We start from the raw sequence: 24,956 nt of genomic DNA, 5'->3' as shown, positions 1-24,956 counted from the left end.
CTGACCATTTAAAAGTGTTGGGGGTAAGGGTAGCCGCAGCAAAGGCTCTGGAAGTCCGAACAGTGTTGATCCGGTGTTATTTTTGCACGATTCTTGCAGTACTTTCACATTTAGCACTACGTTTTTGGATATATGCACAGTGTAATTCTTAGTTCTAGACTTGTAATTATGTTGGCACTTTATCTTTTTTTATTTTCTATATATTAATTTGTTAAGGCTAATGTGTATACATAAATTGCGCTCTGAAATATACATTTTGATTTTGTTACATTTTGAGGTTCTATATACAGTCAACTATCGTTATCTCGACATCGCTTTTCTCGATATTTCGTTATCTCGATGAAATTTTGAAAGTCCCGATTTTCTTCCTTCTTTATCTATATTGGAAATATTTGTTTATCTCGATATTTCTATTTCGATAATTTCAGTATCTCGATGTAAAATTTCAGCCCCAACAGTTATTTTCACACTATTATCCTTTGTTTATCTCGACTTCGTCTGTTCCCTTCAGACGTGTGAAAAACACAATCTAGACGATAATTGCTCAATTAATAGCGCGTGTCATAATGACGATTATGTTTGAAACAAGTTTAGCTGTTTTTATAAAAGTTAATCTATTTAGCGTGTTGATTGACTTATGTCCACAATGAGTGAATTTTACATTCTTTTTAAATATTCGAACACTGTATCAATTCATTATGACTTTAAATGTAAATGAAAAAGTGAAAGTATAGAAACGCTATCGTTGCAATATTGTTTCACAACATCACCACCAAATCAATCAGCGGTGGAACAATCTCGAGAAAGACCCGATAAATAACCCGGGAGGATATCTGGATTAACCATATCCGATATCCGATTCACTATATTGGTGTATTACTGAGTAAACCTCACTATGTGTTTTTATCACAGACACCCGTATTTCCGCTGGTAAACATCCGCTTATGTTACTTTGTTAAATATTGACTAGGCCTATGAAAACAAGACATGGGGATATTATAGTTTATTTGACATAAGGTATGCACATGTCTTTTGTAAAAATCAGTTTCGCCTTGTTCTAACCCTAATATGTTTATCTCGACATTTCGTTATCTCGATATTTTTTGAACGGTCCCAATGACTTCGAGATAACGAGAGTCGACTGTATACATATATATATAAACGAAGTCGCAATTGCTGATTAATATCTACTGCATACACATTTCATTTGTACACGTATGCGAGCAATCTCCCAAGTCAACTAAAACATGTACCATTAAAAGTCGTCGTGTTTATTGCCATCTCTGTTCAAATAATTCTTTATTAGGTGATGAGTTTTATTATATTTTTCAGTGTCCTTTTTTTAACATTTATCGTGGAAAGTACGTGTTTGCCCATTTATTTACAAAGAGGTAACATGTTTAATTTACAGCAATCATGTCAAAATACTGATAGAACTTTATTTATCAAACTGTCTGTTTTTACACAAAGAATAATGTATATTGTGAAATAATGTTTACCACCTTCTTGTGAGTATCTATTGCCAAGTATTGTCTTGATTTTCATTATTTAGCTTTTTTTATGTATTTTATTTAATTATGCCCCCATTTCGAAGAAAAGGGGGTATATTGCTTTGCACTTGTCGGTCCGTCGGTCCGTCGGTCTGTCGGTCCGTAGACCAAATGGTTTCCGAGTGATAACTAAAGAACCCTTAGGCCTAGGAACTTCAAACTTGGTATGGTGATTGGTCATGACCAGTAGATGACCCCTATTGATTTTGGGGTCAAGGGGTCAAAGGTCAAGGTCACATTGACCTTGTAAGCAAAAACGGTTTCCCATCAATAACTAAAGAACCTTAAGGCCTAGGAACTTCAAACTTGGTATGGTGATTGGTCATGATCAGTAGATGACCCCTATTGATTTTGGGGTCAAGGGGTCAAAGGTCAAGGTCACATTGACTTTGTAAGCAAAAACGGTTTCCGATCAATAACTAAAGAACTTTAAGGCCTAGGAACTTCAAACTTGGTATGGTGATTGGTCATGATCAGTAGATGACCCCTATTGATTTTTGGGTCAAGGGGTCAAAGGTCAAGGTCACATAGATCTTGTAAGGAAAAACGTTTTCCGATCAATAACTAAAGAACTTTAAGGCCTAGGAACTTCAAACTTGGTATGGTGATTGGTCATGATCAGTAGATAACCCCTATAGATTTTGGGGTCAAGGGGTCAAAGGTCAAGGTCACATTGACCTCTTGGGTAAAAACTGTTTCTGATCAATAACAAAAGAATCCTTAGGCCTAGGAACTTCAAACTTGGTATGGTGATTGGTTATGACCAGCAGATGACCCATATTGATTTTTGGGTTAAGGGGTCAAAGGTCAAGGTCACATTGACCTTGTAGGTAAAAAGGGTTTCCAATCAATAACGAAAGAACCCTTAGGCCTAGGGACTTCAAACTTGGTATGGTGATTGGTCATGATCAGTAGATGACCCCTATTGATTTTGGGGTCAAGGGGTCAAAGGTCAAGGTCACATTGACCTTGTAAGCAAAAACGGTTTCCGATCAATAACTAAAGAACTTTAAGGCCTAGGAACTTCAAACTTGGTATGGTGATTCGTCATGATCAGTAGATACCCTATTGATTTTGGGGTCAAGGGGTCAATGGTCAAGGTCACATTGACCTTGTAAGGTAAAAACGTTTCTGATCAATAACAAAAGAACCTTAGACCTAGGAACTTCAAACTTGGTATGGTGATTGGTTATGATCAGCAGATGACCCCTATTGATTTTGGGGTCAAGGGGTCAAAGGTCAAGGTCACATTGACCTTGTAGGTAAAAAGGGTTTCCAATCAATAACGAAAGAACTTTAGGCCTAGGGACTTCAAACTTGATATGGTGATTGGTCATGATCAGTAGATGACCCCTATTGATTTTGGGGTCAAGGGGTCAAAGGTCAAGGTCACATTGACTTTGTAGGTAAAAACGGTTTCCGATCAATAACTAAAGAACCCTTAGACCTAGGAACTTCAAACTTGGTATGGTGATTGGTCATGACCAGCAGATGACCCCAATTGATGTTGGGGTTAAAGGGTCAAAGGGCAAGGTAACGTTGACCTTGTAGGTAAAAATGCATCCAATCAATAACTTAAGAACCCTTAGGCCTAGGAACTTCAAACTTGGTATGGTGATTGGTCATGACCAGCAGATGACCTATTGATTTTGGGTTTAAGGGGTCAAAGGTCAAGGTCACATTGACCTTGTAGGTAAAAACGGGTTCCGATCAATTAACTAAAAACGCTTAGGCCTAGGAATTTCAAACTTTGTATGATGATTGGTCGTGACCAGCAGATGACCCCTATTGAGTTTTGGGTCAAGGGGTCAAAGGTCAAGGTCACATTGACCTTGTAAGTAAAAACGGTTTCTGATCAATAACTTAAGAACGCTTAGGCCTAGGAACTTCAAACTTGGTATGGTGATTTGTCATGACCAGCAGATTACCCCTATTGATTTTGGAATCAAGGGGTCAAAGGTCAAGGTCACATTGACCTTGTAGGTAAAAACGGTTTCCGATCAATTAACTAAAAACGCTTAGGCCTAGGAATTTCAAACTTTGTATGATGATTGGTCGTGACCAGCAGATGACCCCTATTGAGTTTTGGGTCAAGGGGTCAAAGGTCAAGGTCACATTGACCTTGTAAGTAAAAACGGTTTCTGATCAATAACTTAAGAACGCTTAGGCCTAGGAACTTCAAACTTGGCATGGTGATTGGTCATGAGCAGCAGATGACCCCTATTGATTTTGAGGTCAAAGGTCAAGGTCACATTGACCTTGTATGTTAAAACGGTTTCCGATCAATAACTAAAGAACCCTTAGGCCTAGGAACTTCAAACTTGGTATGGTGATTGGTCATGACCAGCAGAGGACCTATTGATTTTTGGGTCAAGGGGTCAAAGGTCAAGGTCACATTGACCTTGTAGGTAAAAACGGTTTCTGATCAATTAACTAAAAACGCTGAGGCATAGGAACTTCAAACTTTGTATGATGATTGGTCGTGACCAGCAGATGACCCCTATTGAGTTTTGGGTCAAGGGGTCAAAGGTTAAGGTCATGACCAGTAGATACTTGATAACCCTTATTAATTGTTTGATCACTGGGTCAGAAGTCATGCATAATAACCTTATCACATGACTAATTGGCTGCTGATAGGGGGCATACATGTTTTACAAACATATCTTGTTATTTATTATTTTTTCATCTTAAAGGTCTCATGACATTTGTAATCGCATTGTGACACTTCCTATTTAATTTTAGTGGAACTAATTGTACGGGCATGGTGTGGTTACAATGTGGGGCTTCATGGGCCCCATGTTGTGGTTACACCATGACACTGCATCACTTCAGTTGCGTTTTTGGTCAGGAATTTTCATTGTGCGGTTGCATTATGTCTCATTCTAGTCTCTCTATAAGTCATTCATAAGTATCACTAGTTTTATTTTTATATTAATCATGCAAATTAGTTTTTACACATTTTTACTATTTTTTGTTAATGCTCTGTAACACCGCACTTTGGGGTCAAACGCACTTTGGGGTCCAACCCCAAAGTGCGTTACGTACTTTGGGGTCCGACCCCAGAGTGCGTTACGCACTTTGGGGTCCAATTTCGACCCCAAAGTGCGTTAAACAGGTACATATGCATTTTTTAACATCAGGCAAACGACCGCACTTTGGGGTCATAGAAAATTAAAGATCATTATGTTTAAATAATATATTGGAGTCAAATCCAATGGTAAACAAAGAATCAAGGTATTAAATAGACACAAACATGTGCCCTGAATTATAATAGAATCAATAGGGATTTAAATGGTCTTGATAAGTAAGTGAAGAACTTTCACCAAATAAATCACCAAATAAAGAATTTGTATCAATTATTAAGGTTAAAAAAATTTCTCAAATTTTCCATTTATTTTAAAAGAATGTACACCTTTCATTAACTCCATTGTTTTTAGCGGAATGAATTATTTTACCGTTTTTTATTTACAATTTTTATAGAAATATGATAGTCTTAGCATAGATAAATGTATAAATTCTGGGAAATCTTAGTAAGACATTTCAGTAAAAAATGTGCCTGATAATATATTGAAAGACCAATTTATTTAGCTAAATGTGACATATAAGAAACTTGACTAGTTGTAGATGCGGCTTTAAAAATATCAACTTTTTAAGTAGTCGCACATTAAGAGCGGAGCTTCAGAATAATGTAAAATTCTCACTGGGGGTATAGAGGGGATTGTGGGGTATCGATCCCCCCGAGGGTTAAAAATAACGTTTTAAAGGCCCATTATGCTTTTATTTGTTTTTCTTAAAAGCTTTTTTATTTTGATGTTCTTCTATATTATCCAGAAAATACACAATGGCCAATTACCTGAACCATCTTTTTCATGTGTCAATTGCTTTTTGGCAATGATGAGTACAGTTATAGTGAATTAGTATTTTATATGGAAGTCAAAGTGTTTTTACTTCTTTTATGACAAATAATTTCACATTTATCGCTACTTTATTCAGGTAACAAGCATCTTACATTTCTCTGATACCATTATTTTTACATTATAAAATTTATGTTTGCTCTTTCTTAAGAAGTATGTAAGATTTCCCATAAAAAGCCTCTGGCGAACGGTTGTTACGGAGCTTACAAAAACCCTTAAGTTTGTTGATAAGCTTAATAATGTATTTGTAAAAATCACTATTTATAGTCCGATCGAAAAACTTGATGTTTCACCAGAACATTGCAATAGATTATTTTTATAGTTCTTTGGAAAAAAAATATTAACTGCATTTTATTTCATTCCCAACATATTTAAAATGGGGCTCAATATGGCACCAAAAGTTATCAAATAAATGACCGACAGAACGGGATATTTTTCGCAGCATCTTTTAATTCTAGGAATACACAATTTCTGTACTAGAGTATTTTGAACGGTGGCATAAAGTGACATTTGTATTTTTTTGGATACTTTTTTGTTTGTTTGTCGTACATATTTTTTTAGTTTTGAATACATACTTTTTTTTAGTTTTGCATACATATTCTTTTTTAGTTTGCATACATATTTTATTTTAGTTTTGCATACATATTCTTTTTAGTTTGCATACATATTTTATTTTAGTTTTTAGTACATATTTTATTTTTGTTTTTTCGTACATATTTTTACATGACGCCAATTGCAAAGTAGAGGTTTGGATAATTACACCATTTTCAAACACTTCGCCATCTGTAAATTACATTTGGTAATATACAAACATTTTCATTATTGGAGGTATAAAAAAAATAACACCACTTTTTAGTATATATATAAATATATAGTCCGCGGTAACCCAAAGAAAAGTTCTGCATATGGTCTCGATGTGGTTTACATTTGTCACAAGGTGCCTTAAAATCCTTCATTGGGTTTCGAGATAAGGAGCAGACATGAAACCCAAGTCTTTATCCTTTGACCTGTAGGTGTGACCCCGACCTCGAGCCGGCACACCTGGCATATAAGTTGAGTTGGTGGGGTTGAGTGGTGCAATCTTCATGGAATAATAACTGATCACCAATCAACAACCCTTTCCAAATAAACACTAGTATAATAGTATTCAATAATAAAAAAACAACAATAATTGTATAAAATACATATAAAAAATGGGCCGAAAAGGGTCGGCCGAAACCAGACTTGCCCGGCCGAAAACGACTGGGCCGATTCCAAAAATGGGCCGAAATGTGACCAAACCACTGTGCTAGTTTTATACTCAACTATGGGCTGTTATGAGATTTGAAGACTGTTTTGATTGGCTAAAATATGTATGAAAAATAAAATATGTACGAAAAACAAAAATAAAATATGAATGCCAAACTAAAAAAATATGTATGCAAAACTGAAAAAATATGTATGCAAAACTAAAATAAAATATGTATACAAAACTAAAAACAAAAAAATGCAAATGTCACTTTTATGCCACCGTAAATTTGTTATATGAACACAATTTTTAGATATTTTAAGTGGTAAAATTAATAAATTTTTATCACTTAAGCATCTTAAAGTATTGACCGCCATCTTGAACTCCACCTCAAATACTCCAATGTCGCAGATAGAAAATAAGTCAGTACTCAGTATTTAAGCAGAACTCAGATGACACCTTTAGACCTCTTGAACCCAAAGTGCGTTGATATGTAGCATATTAACGCACTTTGGGGTCAATTTCTCGATTTTGACCCCAATGTGCGTTGGACCCCAAAGTGCGTTTGACCCCAAAGTGCGGTGTTACAATGCTCATTTGTTTGTGAAATTTTGCTGTTTTCAAAACTGATGCCCATATGGGCCTAGTTGAAAAAAACAACTTGAAACTTGTTTAATTAATGGAAAACAGTTAAAACGTTTTCCCTCAGCTTATTTGTGGTATAGGAAATAAACTAGGTACAGAAAATACACGGTGATAGGGCGTTTACCACAACTTTTCCGCGCAACGTCAAAATATCATCCTTCTGACCGAGACACCATATATTTCTGGACAAAATATTAATGGCGGGATAACCAAATTGCAGGTAATAGCTTACAAAATATCTTACTGCTGGACATTGCTAAATTATTCCAATTGTTTAAGTACTCTATCGAATTTTTGAAACAATTTATCGTTAATCTAGCACAACACAATTCACAAAAAGTTACATACTTCGAAGAAATAGTGTTTACAAAAGATCGTGTCTACCTCAACATGACTCGTACTTGTCACAAAAACCTGTGTTAAAACAACGATGTATTTGTTCTATGACCTTACGAGCTCGTGTATACATTATGGTTAGGCATAAATTCAAGATCCATACAAAATTGTGTGTTTCTATTGTAAATTTTAGGGAATATATGTTGAAAAAAGGCCTATTGACTCGAATATTGGAGCACCGTACAACACTGAATTCAAACACCGCATTCTTTTTCCGTTTGACCAATAAATACTGGAACCGTTTTCATTTGCACCATACTTTATAAGTAACTGTCGTATGTAATGTTGCTGTTATCATATGTTATTTTATGGAAACTTCTGAAGGTCTGGTCTATGTAAATAATGCCAGTTAGGTAAGTGCAATGGTATCTATATAGATTTTTTTTCGAACTTATTCAAACGAATAAAGTTGTGGTAAACGCCCTATCACCGTGAAATACGTCAGTAGAAGTGATGACATCTCTATCTATAATTGATCATTTTCCTGTATGCATGGTTTATTCAACTAAAACTAACAAAAATAAAAAATATGGCTTGCAAAAGGTGATAAAATATAGAATAACTAAAAATTTTCGTGAAGAAAATGTTTAACGTGATCTTTTAACAATTTGTTATAGATATTACTAAAACAATTACAAATCCAAATAATTCTTTAAATTTTATTTTACTCTGTTTCTCAAAGTATGTATGGAAAAATTTAAAGAAGCTTCTAACATCAATCAAACTAAACGGATAATACTTCCGTCTAAAATAGAAAAAAATGATGGAGTAATTGAGAATGAATTAGAAATTATCAATGAACTAAATAAGCATTTTAACAATATTTCAGATATCATTACCAAAACTTTGAAAGGAAAAATGAATACATTGCTAGGCTCTCACGTATTTGATATTTCTTATATAACGACCATAGAAGTAAAGCAAATTATTTCAAAATTGAACACAAATAAATCTAAGACCTTGAAGGTATTTGCCGCGCAATTTAAAAAAAAAGTTCTGGGGATACTGTTAATCCTTGCATAACATCTATTATAAATAAGAGCATTCATTTGGGTATTTTTCCTGATAAATTTAAGGAAGCCCGTGTCTTGCCTGTGTTTAAATCAGGAAGTAGAGACTGAAAATTATCGCCCAGTTTCAATATATCTATTAATAATATGTCCTTGCACCCAATAAAACAAAATGCATGATTATTAGTTTTTCAAAAAAGTGAAGAAATGTAATCCTCTCCTACTAAAAGTAAATGATACTTCTCAGTCAAAAAGTTATTGGGCATTTATGTAGATAATACATTAAAGTGACATTATCAAATAGACTCTGTTTGCAAAAAAACTAAATACAAAATTGCCCTCACCAAACATATCATTTTTAACCTTACTGACGAAGTAAAAAAGATATTTATTACATGATTATTGTTGTACGGTATGGGGAAACTCATACATCAAGTTCAACCCCCCCCCCCAAAAAAACAACACAAAACAAAAAAAAACAAAAAAAAAACAACAACAACAAAAAAACAAAAAACAGCTGCCAAAAGTATACACGTTCACCAATATCAGACCTTTTTAATAAACTTAAATGGCTGAAATTCAATTTAAGGGTAAAATACCACACATCAATTATGGTGTATAAATCTTTAAACAATCTGGTACCGTTGTATATGAGTGAAATATTTCGTTTCTCTCACAATGAATTACATAATTTACGCATAATCGCTCACCTGAAAAGTATACCTCATACAAATTATTTAAAGGATTCTTTTTCTTATTTCAGTATTGACGTTTGTAATAAATTACCTATTACTATCAAACAATGTTCGGCTTTACAATCTTTCAAAAGCAACTGTAAAATTTATTTTCTAAGTATATAGATAGATACATGATGAAAATTGACTTCTCTTTTCTCTCTCTTTTAAAAAAATAAATAATTACGAGTTAATCTTTAAAGCTTGCACGCCTCTAGATAAGCCTAAAATATTTCAAGAAAGTCTATATTGAGAAAAATGCTCAAAACATTGAAGAAAGGTAAAAACATTCAAAGTTACACGTCATGTGCGGTTACACTGATTTTGCAGTATTTTATGTGTTACTAATGCAGTAAGGGCGGTTTTTGTATATGTTGACCACTTTTTGGTAATTTTCGAAGATTGTAAGTGCCGATTGCAATATGTTATTATTTTATTTGTTCACCTCACATTATTTTATTTTTACATACATTACATACAATACATATCTAAAATTTTTATGAAAATTAACATGAATCTGGAGGCGTGCTGCTTTAACTACTATGATTTTTATATGAGTGTCAGTCGGATGAATGAATGAAAATTAATAACCTTTACATTCAAGAAAATATATTTCATTTTTATTTGTTTGTACAAAAAGATTTTAAATTTTGTACCGATCTACATTTTTTTCTTTGTTACTTCTTACTGTGTAAAATCTGTATGTTACCTTCTATAAATAAAGATTTTATTATTATTATTATTATTATTATTATTATTATTATTATTATTATTATTATTATTATTATTATTGTAGTGATCTTCCCTCTCTGCCATCCAAGATTTTTGACGATATGAATGTTTTCAATTGCATAAGTACAATCTTCTACGCAGTGATCGCCCCTTACAGGATTAGTTACTGGCCGTAGCGTAACCGGTGCGCGGAGTTTGGCATACGTAAACACCGTTTGCTAATATTTCAAGACGGTAAGGTGTTACATGTGAACTAAAATAAACAAAATAATGTCGGAATCATACATATTCTGAAAACAATTTTTAATTTATCAACGTTTATTATAAATTATAATTATAAAAGAATTACAGTTAAATTTTTAACAAATTACCTGACCCGGGAATACAGTCGTTTTCAACAAAATAAATTAAGGAATAAATATACATAATAAGAAAGTCGTTTTAACTTACCTGGTTTAAGCGAACGAAACAGGAAGGATTTGTTCCGGAACCAATGAACATGTTGCTGACATTCAAATTCTGCACGTGTGTCACGTGTTTTAGCCAGCAGTGAGAATAGTGAATTGCTTTCCGTCTTCATACCAGAGTACTTTTTCAATCACGTTCCAGATAACTAAATGAACATCAGAATTAAAACATATGCTAATTTATGTCAAGATTTTTTTTTATATTTATCACACATGAGCACTTCCACGACACTATAAAATGAAAAACCTTTTATCTAGTGGTATACGTCATGCCGATATTCCCACGACTTAATCACTCTTTCTTCCAATTGTCAACAGGTCTCTTCCTTCTTCATTAACTACAAAAAGACAAATTTTATAGGATTGGCAAGTTACTTATACATTAATACAACGCTTCGTGTTTCCAGGATGTCGCTTTTTATTGTTTTACATTAAGAACAAATACACCGATTTTTGATAACTTAGAACTATTTGTCAATAATCATGAAAACAAATTGAAAACAATAACCGTTATCTATAAAGTTTGTTTTTCCAATTGATTATTGAAAAGCATTACGTCGTCCTGTCTGAGCTACTTCAGGCATCCGATTGATTATCAATTAATTATTTATTTATTTATTTTTTTTTTGGGGGGGGGGGGGGTTAAAGAAATATTTTTTATTATACGTCGTCAATTCGAAAATAACCCAATCGGGACACCTTGGCGATTGTTCCGCCTTTTTTAATTTCAGTTCGATTTTAACAAAAAAAGGACATCTGTCTCTGTAATTAATTTGGTTTTATTTCACCGTGAATAAAAATCCCCTTTACCATCAAGTCTCAATAAAGTAAAGTAAATCGGTTTCTTAAAATTATTTTATATGTCTGGAAATAGGTTTAAATAAGTTTTATGAAGTTATAAATTACGACGTCCTGAAAGTTTCAGTGGTTTGATATAAAAAGAAGATCATGTGTAAAAAAAAAGACGATCACACATGACGACATCCTGGGAGTTTGAGTAATGTCATGTATTGAGAAAATAACACATGACGACATGCAGGGAGTTTGATTGGTGTCATGTATTGAGAAGATCACACATGACGACATCCTGGGAGTTTGAGTGATGTCATGTATTGAGAAGATAACACATGACGACATCCTGGGAGTTTGAGTGGTGTCATGTATTGAGAAGATAACACATGACGACATACTGGGAGTTTGAGTAGTGTCATGTATTGAGAAGATCACACATAACGACATCCTGGGAGTTTGAGTGATGTCATGTATTGAGAAGATCACACATGACGACATCCAGGGAGTTTGATTGGTGTCATGTTTTGAGAAGATCACACATGACGACATCCTGGGAGTTTGAGTGGTGTCATATATTGAGAAGATCACCCATGACAACATCCTGGGAGTTTGAGTAGTGTCATGTATTGAGAAGATCACACATGACGACATCCTGGGAGTTTGAGTGGTGTCATGTATTGAGAAGATCACACATGACGACATCCTGGGAGTTTGAGTGATGTCATGTATTGAGAAGATCACACATGACGACATTCTGGGAGTTTGAGTGGTGTCATGTATTGAGAAATAACACATGACGACATCCTGGGAGTTTGAGTAGTGTCATGTATTGAGAAGATCACACATGACGACATCCTGGAGTTTGAGTGGTGTCATGTATTGAGAAGATCACACATGACGACATCCTGGGAGTTTGAGTGGTGTCATGTATTGAGACGATCACACATGACAACATCCTGGGAGTTTAAGTAGTGTCATGTATTGAGAAGATCACACATGACAACATCCTGGGGTTTGAGAAGTGTCATGTATTGAGAAGATCACACATGACGACATCCTGGGAGTTTGAGTGATGTCATGTATTGTGAAGATAACACATGACGACATCCTGGGAGTTTGAGTGGTGTCATGTATTGAGAAGATCACACATGACGACATCCTGGGAGTTTGAGTGGTGTCATGTATTGAGAAGATCACACACGACGACATCCTGGGAGTTTGAGTGGTGTCATGTATTGAGAAGATCACACATGACGACATCCTGGGAGTTTGAGTGGTGTCATGTATTGAGAAGATCACACATGACGACATCCTGGGAGTTTGAGTGATGTCATGTATTGAGAAGATCACACATGACGACATCCTGTGAGTTTGAGTAATGTCATGTATTGAGAAAATAACACATGACGACATCCAGGGAGTTTGAGTTGGTGTCATGTATTGAGAAGATCACACATGACGACATCCTGGGAGTTTGAGTGGTGTCATGTATTGAGAAGATCACACATGACGACATCCTGGGAGTTTGACTGGTGTCATGTATTGAGAAGATCACACATGACAACATCCTGGAGTTTGAGTAGTGTCATGTATTGAGAAGATCACACATGACGACATCCTGGAGTTTGAGTGATGTCATGTATTGAGAAGATAACACATGACGACATCCTGGGAGTTTGAGTGTGTCATGTATTGAGAAGATCACACATGACGACATCCTGGGAGTTTGAGTGATGTCATGTATTGAGAAGATCACACATGACGACATCTTTGGAGTTTGAGTGGTGTCATGTATTGAGAAGATCACACACGACGACATCCTGTGAGTTTGAGTGGTGTCATGTATTGAGAAGATCACACATGACGACATCCTGGGAGTTTGAGTGATGTCATATATTGAGAATATCACATGTGACGACATCCTGGGAGTTTTAGTGATGTCATGTATTGAGAAGATAACACATGACGACATCCTGGGAGTTTCAGTGGTGTCATGTATTGAGAAGATAACACATGACGACATACTGGGAGTTTGAGTAGTGTCATGTATTGAGAAGATCACACATAACGACATCCTGGGAGTTTGAGTGATGTCATGTATTGAGAAGATAACACATGCATGACGACATCCTGGGAGTTTGAGTGATGTCATGTATTGAGAAGATCACACATAACGACATCCTGGGAGTTTGATTGGTGTCATGTATTGAGAAGATCACACATAACGACATCCTGGGAGTTTGAGTGATGTCATCTATTGAGAAGATCACACATGACGACATCCAGGGAGTTTGAGTAGTGTCATGTATTGAGAAGATCACACATGACGACATCCTGAGAGTTTGAGTGATGTCATGTATTGAGAAGATAACACATGACGACATCCTGTGAGTTTGAGTGGTGTCATGTATTGAGAAGATCACACATGACGACATCCTGGGAGTTTGAGTAGTGTCATGTATTGAGAAGATCACACATGACGACATCCTGTGAGTTTGAGTGGTGTCATGTATTGAGAAGATCACACATGACGACATCCTGTGAGTTTGACTGGTGTCATGTATTTAGAAGATCACACATGACGATAATGATAATTTGATTCGATGCGACATTAGATATCAGCAAGAGACTGTAATTGATGAAAAACATCTATGTATGGTGTCTGACTTGTAACGCTTTTGTGCGTCGTGTTGGCGCTAGCGACAACAGGACATGTTGGCGCTAGCGACAACAGGACAATACGCAAAACGGCGCGTTGTCGGACTTTCGTCTTGTCGTACTGTCGCTAACGATGTACGCCAATTAAGCTCTGTACTTAATTGTTCTGGCGGTTTTAATGTTAGTTCTTTTTCAAAAGTGAAAAGTGTTTCACTCATTTATTATTTTTCAAATAAATAACAAAAGCTAAGAAATATTAGACGATACTAGTATTATTTTCTTTTCACATTGTATAACTTTATTGACTGTTAATTGTTAATGATGTTTGATAACTTAAACCTGAAATAAAAAAAAATCAAATCTGAATGCACTGATGTTGTTTGATAATATAAAGTATGTATCTAAATTGATGATATAGTTGCATCAAATATATTTAGCATTAATGCAGTCACCTGCTTTAAGTGACGAAAATGGGAATTTAAACTTAAATTAGGAGTTTTGAAAGTTATCAAAGGGCCATTATTTAGTCAAAATCAAAATCAGAAGTATGGGTCTTAAAAAATTTACATTCAAATACTTGTTTGAAGTTGCACGCAAAACTTTAACCAAATGGTAAGGACAGTCAAACTTAGTTCCACTGTTCTTCGGAACGTCAAGCTAAAATCAAAGTTTATCTTTGGACATGAATTTCAAATGCAATTTGATTATTGATTTAAAGATGCATGCCTCCCGATTAGCAAAAAATTATCCAAAAAAATCAAATTTAAGAAAAATTTACTAAAGCAAGTTATAATTTACATGTTATGTGCGATTATTGACCGATTTTGCATGACTAACGCAGTAATTAAGTGCTATTTATGCATATTTTGACCTTTCTTTTGGTAATTTACGTAGTTTGTGAGTGTCGCTTGCAATTTGTAAAGTTCTTTCTTTGTTCACTTCACATTATTTTACTTTTAGATACATTTTCAAAATTTTCATGAAATTTAGCATGAATTTGGAGGCTTAATTGCTGCTTTAGCAATAATGCACAATCAATATAAAATAATCAAAAAACGACAATACCTTGAAAAGCTTTACTACTGACATCCCATGTTTATTGAGAACAGATTTATCCAGCAGAAAAGAACGACTGATAATATAACCGGGCGTTGTATCATAGTAATAAAATATCTTACTATCACATTACATTTATATCAATCATAGTTTTCACAGGATATTAATTAATTTTTGTAACTGGTTACTATTTTTTTCAAGTTAAATAGAAGTTTTATGACGTTACTACTTTTACAATATTTAAACAGATATAAAGGAATTGATTATGATGCTTGACATCAAATATCATGAAATATAAAACTACCTCTTACGATTTACATAAAATCAATTCACCTAAAAATGATTTGGTTTTTTTGTTGTTGTTCAAAAGCAGTGTTTGTTTGCATTCAAAAGCAGTCAAATGGTAAATAAAATACTATAATGATGTCGTCATACACCTATAAAATACTTCATTGTATTATTTCAGTGTAGCAGAAGACATTTAACAATTAAAACGCCCAGGTATGAATGCGACTTTGTAAACATCTTGCTAACGTTTGTATTTCATAAATAGGATAAATAAACATTAGGTTCAAAATAAATAGATTTGTTCTTGATTTACATGATGTGAACCAACTATTACGTGACTTACTTTTCATGAGAAATAAAATAAGAATCTTTGAAAGCTAGGATGAGGTGAAATTTAAAACAACAACGTTTTCAACAGCTGCACTTAAAACTTTTATCTATAAAGAAACTAGTACCACGGGGGAGGAAGTGTTACACGAAGGATGGAGTTCTTATGATAACTTGTTCAGGAGTTCTTGTGATAACTGTCACGGAGTTCTTCGGAACTTACAACATTTCCCCCTTCTTCCGCCCTGTCTTCCCCTTGTTTGTGTGTCCCACCCCTCCTTCCCCCGGCCTTTTCCTCGCCTCTTGCTTCCCCTCTGGTCGTTTTCCGTCCCCTTTCCCCCTTCTTTTGCCCCTTCCCCCGTCTTGCCTGCCGTCTTTCCTCCTTGCCCTCCCTCCTCACTCAATCCTTTCTCCTGCCCCCATTGCCACCCTTCCACGGCCCCCGGCTTTCCCCCGCTCTCTCCCGCTTTTCCCCTGTCCCCGCGTTCTCTGGCTCCCTCTGCCGCTGTCCCAGCGTTCTTCTGACTCCCTTTTGTTCTTTTGCCCGCTGTGTTTCTTGCGCTCCCCTCCCGGCCCGTTTTCGCGTTTTTTCCTTCTTTGCCTCCGCCTGTTCTCCTTCTGCCCTGTCGTAGCGCTCCTCCTTTGGCCCCCGCCGTTGCCTTCCACCGCGTTTACCCTTCGTTCTTCCTCTCCCCCGCCTCTCCTCTTCTCCTTTCTCCCCTCCTCTCCTCCGCCCCGTCCCCCACTGTTCCCTGCCTTCCTTTTCCCTGCCGCCGCCTACTCGTGTTCCCGCATCCCTTCGCGCGCTTTCCCGCTCTGTTTCTCTCTCGCGCCACTGCCGTCCCGTCCCCGTGTTCTTCCCCTCGTGTCCTCTCGACCTTTCTTTTTTCCGTTGTCCGCCCCCCCCCCTCCTGGTCGCGCCCTCTTCCGCGGCCTCCTCTGTTCGTTCCCCTGCTCCCGTCGCTCCCTTTTTTTTCCGCGCGTTCCTTCCCTTTCTCTGTACCCCCACCGCCGCCCCTTCCGGGCCGCTCCCCCTGCGTCCAGCCTTGTCCACCGCCCCGGCGACCCTCCTTTTCCCCCCCCGTCGTTTCCGCACCTGCCGTCGCACCCGCCTTTCTCCTTCTTGTTTCCTTCTTTCATAGCTCTCCCCTGCTTCCGTCCGCTCCACTGCATCCCGCTCCCTGCTGTCCCCTCTGTGTTTCCCCCCCCGGTTTCGCGTGTTCCCCCCCCTCATTTCGACCATTCCTCCGGTTTCTTCCGCGCCTTTCCCCTCCACCCATTCCCCGTGGCCGCGCGCGTTTGCCCGCTCGCTTTCTGCCTACGCGCGGTCTGGCGTTCACCTCCCCGTTGCCCGCCCTTTTTTTTTCGCCCTTTTTTCCGTCCCCTCCCCCTTGCCTTGCCTCTCCGCTTTGTATGCCCTTCGTTCTTCTCGCCCCTTTTCCTCACCGTTCCCCCTGGGCCCCAGCCTTGGGGCCCTCCCCCCCCCCTTTGGTTTCCCTCTCCCCCCTTCACCTTTTCTGCCCTTCTGGCGCCCCCCACCCCGACCTTTCCGCGCCTTTCTGTTGCTTTCTTCTTCCCTGGCTTTCTTCCCACTTCTGCGCGCCCGGTTTCTGTGCTTCCGCCTCTCCTTTCCCTTGTGGTTCCTTGTTCAGCTCCTCTGTTTTCCTCCCCCCGCCGCCCCTGCCTTTCCCTTTCCTCGCCTCCCCCTGTCCCGTTCCTTTCCCCCCTGACTCCCGTTCCCCTTCTTATGTTTCCTTGTCCCGTCTCGACCTTCGTTCGGCGCTGCTTTCTTCCTCCGGTTGCTTCTCCTCCTTCCTGTCCCTTGCGGTTGTCTTCTGCTCATCTTCCGCTCCTTGTCCCCCCCCTCGCCCTGGGGCCGTCACCCTGGTTTCCTTGCGGTTTTGCCCTTGGCACTTGTTTTCCCTGTTCCCCGGGTTTCCCCCTGTCCTCCCTTTCTGCTTTGCCTCCTTTCCGGGCCTCCGCGGCGGCGTGGCCCCTGCTCCCTGTGTTTTGCCTGTTTGCATGCTTTGTCTCTCCTCTGTCCTTCCTTCCCGCTCTTGTTTTCCCCCCCTCTTTTGCCTTCTCTCCCCACCCTCTGCGGGGCCTACCGTGGCCCCCCTGCCCGCCTCCCCTCTTTCCTCCCGGGCCCTGCTTTTTTTTTTCCTTCCTGCCCCGCCTCCCCGTGTCGGCGTTGGTTTTTTTTTTTTTGGTTCTGTTTTTCGCTTCTGTTTTTCCCCCTCTTCCCTTTCCCCCCTCCCCCTCCTTCTTTTCTCTTTCCCCGTCCCCCTGCCTTTCTCCACGGCCTCCCGCTGCTCTGCACCCGGCCTTTCTCCCTTTTCCTTTTTCCCCCCCCACCCTCCCCCCTCTTTCCTTCCCCCTGCCCTCTGCTTGCCTCTCCGCCCCCCTTTTTCTTTCCCCGCCCCGGCCCCTCCGTTGCCCCCCTGCCCCGTCTGCCCTGCCCCGTTCCCCCGCCCCCTCGCCCGCCCCGCTTGGTCTTCTTCGCCCTGGGCCCTGTTTTGAGGCCCTTTTTGCCCCTCTTGCCTTTCGCCTTCGTATCTCGTCCTCCTTGCTCCTTTCGTCTTTCTCACCCCGTTTGCCGACTCGCGCGTTCGGTGTGTTCGCTCTGCGCGACCTTTCCGCTTCGCCGCTTGTTCTCCTTTCTCCCCTCCCCCGCGGCGCCGGCGTGTTCCTCCCGCCCTTTCCTCCCCGCTCTTCCCCTCCTCTCCCTCTTCCCCTCGTGTCCTCCCCCTTTTGCCTTCCCGTTCCTTTTGCGCTCTCCCCCATTCGCGTCCCGCGCGCTCCTGTTCGCGTTTCCCCTCTCGTCACCCGGCCGCGTCCCCGCCCCCTGCCTCTTGTTCCCGTTTCCCGTTCTTCTTTTCTCTTCTGTGCTTCCTCGCCCCCTTCTCTTCGTGTCCTTCCCTCCTCCCTTTCTTGCCCTCCGTTGCTCCCCCCCTCTTTCTGCTCGCCCCCTCGGCCTCGCCTCCATCTGCTTTTCCTTCCCCCTCTGCTTCCCTCCATATATACAGACATATACACACACACTCCCTCGGTTCCCTCTCCTCTCTCTCCTCTCTGCCGGCCGTGTCCCCCCGCCCCCCGCCCTCCGCCCCCCCGTTCGCGGTGTCCGTTCGGCGTGTTGGCCTTTTTGCGTCGCCTCTCGTCCCCCTGTGGCCGTTTTGGCGGTGCCTCTTCGTCCACTTGCGTCCGTTTTGCGGCGCGCGTGTGTCCTTTCGCCGCCTCTCGTTCCCCCTTTTTCTGTCGTTACCCGTCTCTTCCCCCTCCTTCCCCCGCCCTTTCTCCTCTTGCCTTCTCTTTCTCCTCGCTGTCTTGCCCTTGCCCTTGCCTCCCCTGTTGCTCCGCCCTCCTGTCCGCCCTGCTTTCTTTGCTCGCACCGTCTTCTCCCCCGCCGCCCTTGTTATTGGCCCCGCTTTCCCCTTTGGCCCCGCCCCTTGCCTCCCGTTCTGGGCTTTCCCCGGCCCTCGGTTGCCTCCTCCTTCCGGCCCTGCTTCCGCCGGCCGTGACTGGATTTTGGCCACCCCCTCTCCCCCCGTTCCCCTCTCCTTCCTCCCCTGCGTCCGCTATTGCCGCCTCTCTTCTTTCTTTCTTCTCCCCTTGCCCCATCTTTTCCCTCCCCCGCCGTTCTCTTTTTTTCACCGCGCTTTCTTGCTCCTTGCTAGTCTTCCCTCTTGTCCCCTGGTCTGGTCTCCCTGGTTCTTGCTCCCTCCGCTGCGCCCGGTTTTCGGTGTTCAGCCCTCGGCTGCATCGTTCCCGGGTTCGCTCCCTCTCTCCGCGTTCTGTGGGTTGCGTCCGTTCTGGTTCCTCCCGCCCCGCGTCTCCCCGTCTCGGCGTCCGTCCTCCCCCTTGTCACCTTTTACCCTCTTTTCTCCCCCGCTGCGGCTTGTTCTTTTTGCCACCCTCCCCCTCTGTGGTCCCCCCCCTCCGCTCGTGACGCCTCATTCTTGACACTTGCCGGGCTGCCCCTCGTTTGCCCCTCCCCCTCTCGTCCCCCTGCCCGTTTGCCCTTGGTACCTCCCCTATCCCCTTTGCCCCCCTGCTTTCCTTCTCTCGGTTGGTTCGCCCCCGTCCGTCCCTTTCCTTCCCCCGTATTCTTTTTCTCGCCTTCCCGCCCCCCCCCCTTCGCGGTCCTTCTCCCCCCCCCGTCCCTCGCTTTTTTTGGCCCCTGCGCTTTTCTCCTCCATTTTTTCGTCTCCGGCGGGCTCTTCCCCTGCCCTCCTTCCGTCGTTGTCGCCCCCCCTCCCCTCTTGTTTCTTTCCACTTCCCCACCCCCGTCCCCTCGCTCTTTCCCTCCCCCCTTTCCTTCTCGCCCCCCGGTCCCTTCTCGCCCCTCCCCCCTCTGCTATTTGTCCCCCTGACTCCCTGCCCCTCTGTCCTGGCCTGCCTCTTGCTCCCCCACCCTCCTCTTGCCCCCCTTTCCGTGTTCTTTCCCGCTCCTTTCTCGTCTCTTCCCTGCCTGTCCTCTCCTCTCTTGCTGCTTCGTTTCTCCGCTCTCCCTCCCTTTTGCCTTCTCTTCCGTCCCTGTCGCTCGCTTCCACTCCTGTCCCTTCCTCCCTTTCTTCGGTTGACTCCCCCCTTTCGACCGGCCTCGCTGCCGTCCTCTTTTTTTTTTCTTTCCCTCCCGCTTCTTCTCCCCGTTTTACTCTCTTTTCCACGCGGTCCCTCCTTTCGCTCCTCTCGCTGCCCTCCTTTTTTCCCTTTGCCCTTTTTCTCCCCCCTCCCCGTCTCCCTGTTACGTTCTTCGCCTGTTCCCTTGCACTGCCCCCGCCCCCCCCTCCCCCCTTTTTCCCTCTCCGCTGCTATCCGCCCCCTTGTTTCCGCTTCCCCGCTGTTTTCTCCCGCCCCGCCCGCCTCTCCTTCCTGTCCACCTCTCCCTCCCCCCCTGCCCCCTTCTCGCCACCCCTCGGTTCTGTGCCCGCGCCCCGCCTCGTTCCCCTCCCCCGGGTTGCTCCCCCCTCGTCCCCTCCCCCCTTGCCCCTTTTGCCCCCTTCCTGGTCAGCTTTCCTTTGGCTCGTTCCGCCTGCTTTTCCCCCCGCCGTGTCCTCTTTCACACCGGCGGCGCCGTTCCCTGCTCCTTTTCCTTGCCCTTTTTCTCTCGTTTCTCGCCGACCCTTCTTTCCCCTTCGTCCCTTTTGCTTTTCCCCTGTTTCCCTTCGGCCCCCGTCTGTCTCGACTTCTGGTGTCGCCCTGCCCTTGCATGTTTTCCCCACCCCGTCTCTCTTCGCTGGGGTTTTCGCCTTCCGCACTTTGTCTTGGTTTTCTTCTTTCTTCCCTGCCCCCTTTGCCCTCCCCTTTCTTCCGCTTTTCGCTTTTCCCCTTGTCTGCCCCGCCCTCCCTTTGTCTCATCTGTTCTCCCCTCCCGACTTCCTCCCTTCCCTGCCCTTTTGTCTTTATCCGGAGTCTCATTCCCCCGTTCTTCCGTTCCCCCTTTCCCCCTTGCGCTTTTCCCCGCCCTTGCCCCCCCTGCCCTCCCGGCGTTGTCGTCTTCCGCCCCCGTCTTTCGCCTCCTCCCGTTCCCTCGCTCCTCTGTCCCTAGCGTTCTCTTCTTCACCCCCCCCTCTTCCGCCTCGGCCCCTGCCTGCCCTCGCAGTTCCCTGTGTTCTACCTTCTCCCCCCCTCCCGCCTCTTTCCTCCTCTTCGTCTTCTTTTTCCCACCCTTCGTCCCTTCCCCGGCCACCTGCTCCTCCCTTGCCCCCATCCCTGTTTCCCTTCTTCTCTTTCTGGTTGGCTCCCCTTTCCGTCCTGCTGCGTCCTTCGCGTACCCCTCCCGTTCCTCGCGTTTAGCCCTATTTCTCTCCCTCGCCTCTTCTCCCCTCGGTTTTCTTCGTTCCTCGCTTGCCCCCCCCCTGTCCTTTCTCTGTTCGCCTTTTCGCCCTCTCGCCGGCTGCCTCCGCGCCTTCCCTCTTTCCCGCCCCTCTGTTCTCGCCCCTCTTCCCCCCTTCCCTGTCTCTCCCTTCTCCCTTCTCTGCCTTCATCCTTCTCTCCTCCCCACCGTTCGGCCGCTGCCCTTTTCTCTCTCCTTCTCCTGCTTCTAGTTTCGCTTCCTCTGTTTTTTCCGCCTCTTCCTCCCCTTCCCTTTCTGGTTTCGCCCCCCCCCCCTGGTTGCTGCCCCCTCCCGCTCTAGCTCCCCCCTTGCTCTCCGCCCGCTTCTTTCCCCCTCTGTTTTCCTCCCCCTCTTCTCCCATCCCCCATTTCGTTCCCTTTTGCCCCGCCTGCTCCCGCCCTTGTCTCTCTCCCTCCCTTTCTCCCGCCTCTCCCGCTCCCCCTTCCCTCAGCACTGGTTCTCGGCCCTTCCCCCCCCACGCCCCCCTTCCTTACCCCCCGGTTTGCGTCGTTCTCTTCGTCCCTCGGCCTCCCCCACTTTTTTCCGCGGCCCCGTCGCCTCCGTTTTGGCCCTTGCCCGGCTGGCCACCTCCTCAGCCTCTCCTCGGCCTCTTCGCCCCCGCCCGCTCCGCTATGCCCGTCCCCTCTTCCCTCCCCCCTCCCTTCCCGCGCTCCCTCCGGCGCCCCGTCTTTCTCCTCCCCGTCTCCTTTTCCCTCCTCGTCGTGTGCTCTCTCCTGTTCCGTTCCTCCTCTGCTTTGCCCCCCCTGTCTCCCCCTGTCCTGCTCTGCTTACTCCCCCTTCTCTTCCCTCTTTTTTTCCACATCCCCTCTGTGTTTTCTTTCCCCCTGGGTTCCGTTCCTTCCCCGTGTTGTTTTGTCCCGCCCTCGTTCCCGGTTTTTCTCCTCCTCTCTCCCCCATCTCCGCCCACGTTCCGTTGCCTCCCCCCGGTTGTTCGCACTGTTTCTGGTTTCTGTCCCCGCCCGTTCCCTGTCCCTTTGCCCCGCCGTCGCGCTTCCCCTTGCTCCGGTCTGGCCGTCGCCGTGCGTCCCTTTTCCGGCTGTCGCCCCCCCCTCTGCCTGTTGCTCTGCCCTCCTTCCCGCCCTTGGCCCGCCGCCAGGTTCGTCTCTCGGCGGTCCTCCTTCCTGGCCCCCCGCCCCCCGCGCCCCCCGCCCCGCCCCTGGCCGGGCGGGTGCGGCTTTTTCCGCTGTTCGTTCCCGGCGCTTCTGGCCGCTTCGGCGCCTGCCTCGCCCCGGCACTTTGCCTCCGCGTGCCGCCGTTTCTCTTCCCCCGTTCTCCTCCGCCTTGCGCCACCTCGCCTTGCCTGCCTTGTTCGGCCGGCGGCCGCCCCCCTCCCGGTCCTTTGCCCCCCTCCTGTCCGTCTCCGTGGTCCACACCTCCCGCGTTTCCCCTCCCGCGCATATCCCCTGCCCTCATGTCCGCGTTTTGTATTGCCTGCCCTCTGCCTTTTCTCCTTGCCCCCACTGTCATTTTCTTCCTTGCCCCCCCCTGCCCCCTCCGTCCTGGTAAGCCTTCTCCTCGCCCCCCTGCTCTCCCGGGCTTCCCCCTGCCCCGGGTCGCTCGCCTTCCCTTTCCCCCTCCCCCTGGGGGGCCCGTTTTTTTTTTTCACCCCTTCCCTGTTTTCTTTTGTCCCGCCCTCTGCGGGGTCCCTGATCTCCGTCCTCCCCTCTCCGCTCTCCCATGGTCCTCCCTCTCCCCCTCTCTGGTCCCTGCCCCCGCTCTGGTCCTTTCCGCCGCCCTTCCCTACAGTGCTTCTTGCGGTCCCGATCCTTTCCCGGTCTCCTCTTCTCTTGCCCGTGCGTTGCCCGCTGTCCCGCGCCTGTCCTCCATGGCTGCCGGCCCCGGCCCCGGGCTGCCGCCCGCACCGGGCCGGGTGCGCCCCCTGCTCCGCCGGTGCCGGTGCCCCGCGGCGTGGGGCTGCGCCCCGGCCCCTGCCGCGGCCCGTCGGCCGGCTGGGGCGCCCTCCCGGCCCCGGGCGCGCGCCCGTGCGTGGGCGTCCCGCGGGCGGGCGCCCACGCCCGGGCCCCCGGGCGCCGCCCCGCCCGCCCGTCCCCGGGCGCGCGCGCGCGGTTGGGGGGGGGCGCGTGTCCGCCGTCGAGGCTCCCGGGGGCCGCGGGTCTGGGCCGTCGCGCGGCGGGGCCCCGGGGCCCGCGGCCCGCCGCCCGTGCCCGCGTGGGGAGCGGTGCGGCCGCCGGGGGCCCGCGCCCAAGCGCGGTGGGCCGCCCGGCCCGGGCCCTCTTGGCCCGCTGCGGCGAGGGCGGGGGCGGCGAGCGGGGCCCCCGGTCGCCCGGGCACCGGCCCAGCCCGGCGCCCCCCGGGGGCCCCCGGGGCCCCCCCGGGCCCGGCCCCGCAACCCCCCCGGGGCCCCCGGGGGGGGGGCCCCCCGGCGCGGGGGCCCGCACCCCGGCCCGGGGGGCCCGGCCCCGGGGCCCACCCCCGGCGGGGGCCGGGCCGGGGCCCCCCCCCGGCCCCCGGGGGCCCCCCGGCCCGGCCGCGGCCCGCGGGGGGGGGCCCGGGCGGGGGCCCGGGCCCCCGGCCCGGGGGGGCCCTGGCTCCCGGCCCGGGGGGGCCCCCCCGGGGGGGGCCGGGGGGGCCCCCGGCCCCCCCGGGCCCCGGCCCCCGGGCCCCGCCCGGGGGGCCCGGGGTGGCGGGGGGGGGGCCCCGGGCCCGGGGGGCGCCCCCGGGGGCCCCCGGGGGGCCCGGGCCCCCCCCGGGCCCAGGGCCCCCCCCCGGGGCCCCGGGGCCCCCCCGCCGACGGCCCCCCGGTGCGGGGGGGCCCCGGGCCCCGGGCCCGGCCCGGGGGGGCCCCCCGGGGGGGCGCCTGGGGGGCCCCGCCCCCCCGGGGGGGGGCCCCCAGGGGGGCCCGGCCCCCCCCCGGCCCCCCCCCCGGGCCCCAAAACCGGGGGCCGGACCCCGGGGCGGGGGGGAACCCCGGCCCCCCCCGCGGCCAGGGGGGGACCCCGGGCGGGGGGGGGGCCCACCCCACCCGGGGCCCGGGGGCCCCGGCCGGCCCCCCCCCGCCCGGGCCCCCCCCGGGGCCCCCCGGGGCCCCGGGGGCCGGCGGGCCCCGGGGGGGGGGGGCCCCCGGCCCCCGCCGGGCCCGGGGGCCCCCGGCCGGGCGGGGGGGGCCGGCCCCCCCGGGGGGGCCCCTGGGGGGCCCGGGCCCCGGGGCCCCCGGGGCCCCCCGCGGGGCCGGCCCCCGCGCCGGGCCCGGGGGGGGGGGCCCCCCCCCGGGCCGGGCCCCGGGGGGCCCCCCGGGGCGGCCGGGGGGGCCCCCCCCGCGGGCCCGGGGTCCCCGAGGG

At 46.9% G+C, this 24,956-nt stretch overlaps 5 protein-coding genes across 6 annotated transcripts in view; all 5 read right to left on the bottom strand.

Moving 5' to 3' along the window:
- Positions 1-15,412, bottom strand: part of LOC132741585 (cAMP-dependent protein kinase type II-alpha regulatory subunit-like) — a 90,029-nt gene extending 74,617 nt beyond the window's left edge. The window contains exons 1-2 of one of the 2 annotated variants that reach the window (XM_060729785.1): positions 15,192-15,412; positions 10,660-11,014 (exon numbers count right to left, since the gene is read on the bottom strand). In XM_060729785.1, the coding sequence (XP_060585768.1) occupies positions 10,660-10,789 (130 nt within the window). In that variant the 5' untranslated portion in view covers positions 10,790-11,014; positions 15,192-15,412. The remainder of the gene's footprint in view (positions 1-10,659; positions 11,015-15,191) is intronic. The other variant, XM_060729786.1, reaches the window with a different exon arrangement.
- A 785-nt stretch (positions 15,413-16,197) lies between these two features.
- LOC132741584 (octapeptide-repeat protein T2-like) lies at positions 16,198-17,031 on the bottom strand. Its single transcript, XM_060729784.1, has one exon. It carries the CDS (start codon positions 17,029-17,031, stop codon positions 16,198-16,200), a length of 834 nt encoding a protein of 277 aa, XP_060585767.1.
- Positions 17,032-18,619: 1,588 nt separating this feature from the next.
- On the bottom strand, positions 18,620-19,418 carry LOC132741583 (keratin, type I cytoskeletal 9-like). Its single transcript, XM_060729783.1, has 2 exons — positions 19,063-19,418; positions 18,620-18,809 (listed from the first exon to the last, which is right to left on the bottom strand). The coding sequence occupies exons 1-2, from the start codon at positions 19,416-19,418 to the stop codon at positions 18,620-18,622; spliced, it is 546 nt and encodes a 181-aa protein (XP_060585766.1).
- A 1,441-nt stretch (positions 19,419-20,859) lies between these two features.
- Positions 20,860-21,510, bottom strand: LOC132741582 (uncharacterized). Its single transcript, XM_060729782.1, has one exon. The coding sequence runs from the start codon at positions 21,508-21,510 to the stop codon at positions 20,860-20,862; it is 651 nt and encodes a 216-aa protein (XP_060585765.1).
- A 756-nt stretch (positions 21,511-22,266) lies between these two features.
- On the bottom strand, positions 22,267-23,124 carry LOC132741587 (uncharacterized). Its single transcript, XM_060729790.1, has one exon. The coding sequence runs from the start codon at positions 23,122-23,124 to the stop codon at positions 22,267-22,269; it is 858 nt and encodes a 285-aa protein (XP_060585773.1).
- Positions 23,125-24,956: the final 1,832 nt, after the last annotated feature.

Source organism: Ruditapes philippinarum, unplaced genomic scaffold (assembly GCF_026571515.1).
Source record: "Ruditapes philippinarum isolate M1 unplaced genomic scaffold, ASM2657151v2 ctg5425_1_1_1_1, whole genome shotgun sequence".
Lineage (NCBI taxonomy): Eukaryota > Metazoa > Mollusca > Bivalvia > Venerida > Veneridae > Ruditapes > Ruditapes philippinarum.
The sequence above is the reverse complement of the archived record's forward strand: the minus strand, read 5'-3'. Positions and strand labels throughout refer to the sequence as shown.

Bases quoted from the DNA above. Each gene is read 5' to 3' on its own strand.
- LOC132741582 (XM_060729782.1), bottom strand. From the start codon at position 21,510: ATGGGGGCAAGGGAGGAGCAGGTGGCCGGGGAAGGGACGAAGGGTGGG.
- LOC132741584 (XM_060729784.1), bottom strand. From the start codon at position 17,031: ATGAGGGGGGGGAACACGCGAAACCGGGGGGGGAAACACAGAGGGGAC.
- LOC132741583 (XM_060729783.1), bottom strand. From the start codon at position 19,418: ATGGGGCAAGGGGAGAAGAAAGAAAGAAGAGAGGCGGCAATAGCGGAC. The intron at 18,810-19,062 runs GTAACGACAGAA...GTATATATGGAG, and splicing joins GAAGGAGGGGGAAGAGACGG to GGAAGCAGAGGGGGAAGGAA.
- LOC132741587 (XM_060729790.1), bottom strand. From the start codon at position 23,124: ATGACAGTGGGGGCAAGGAGAAAAGGCAGAGGGCAGGCAATACAAAAC.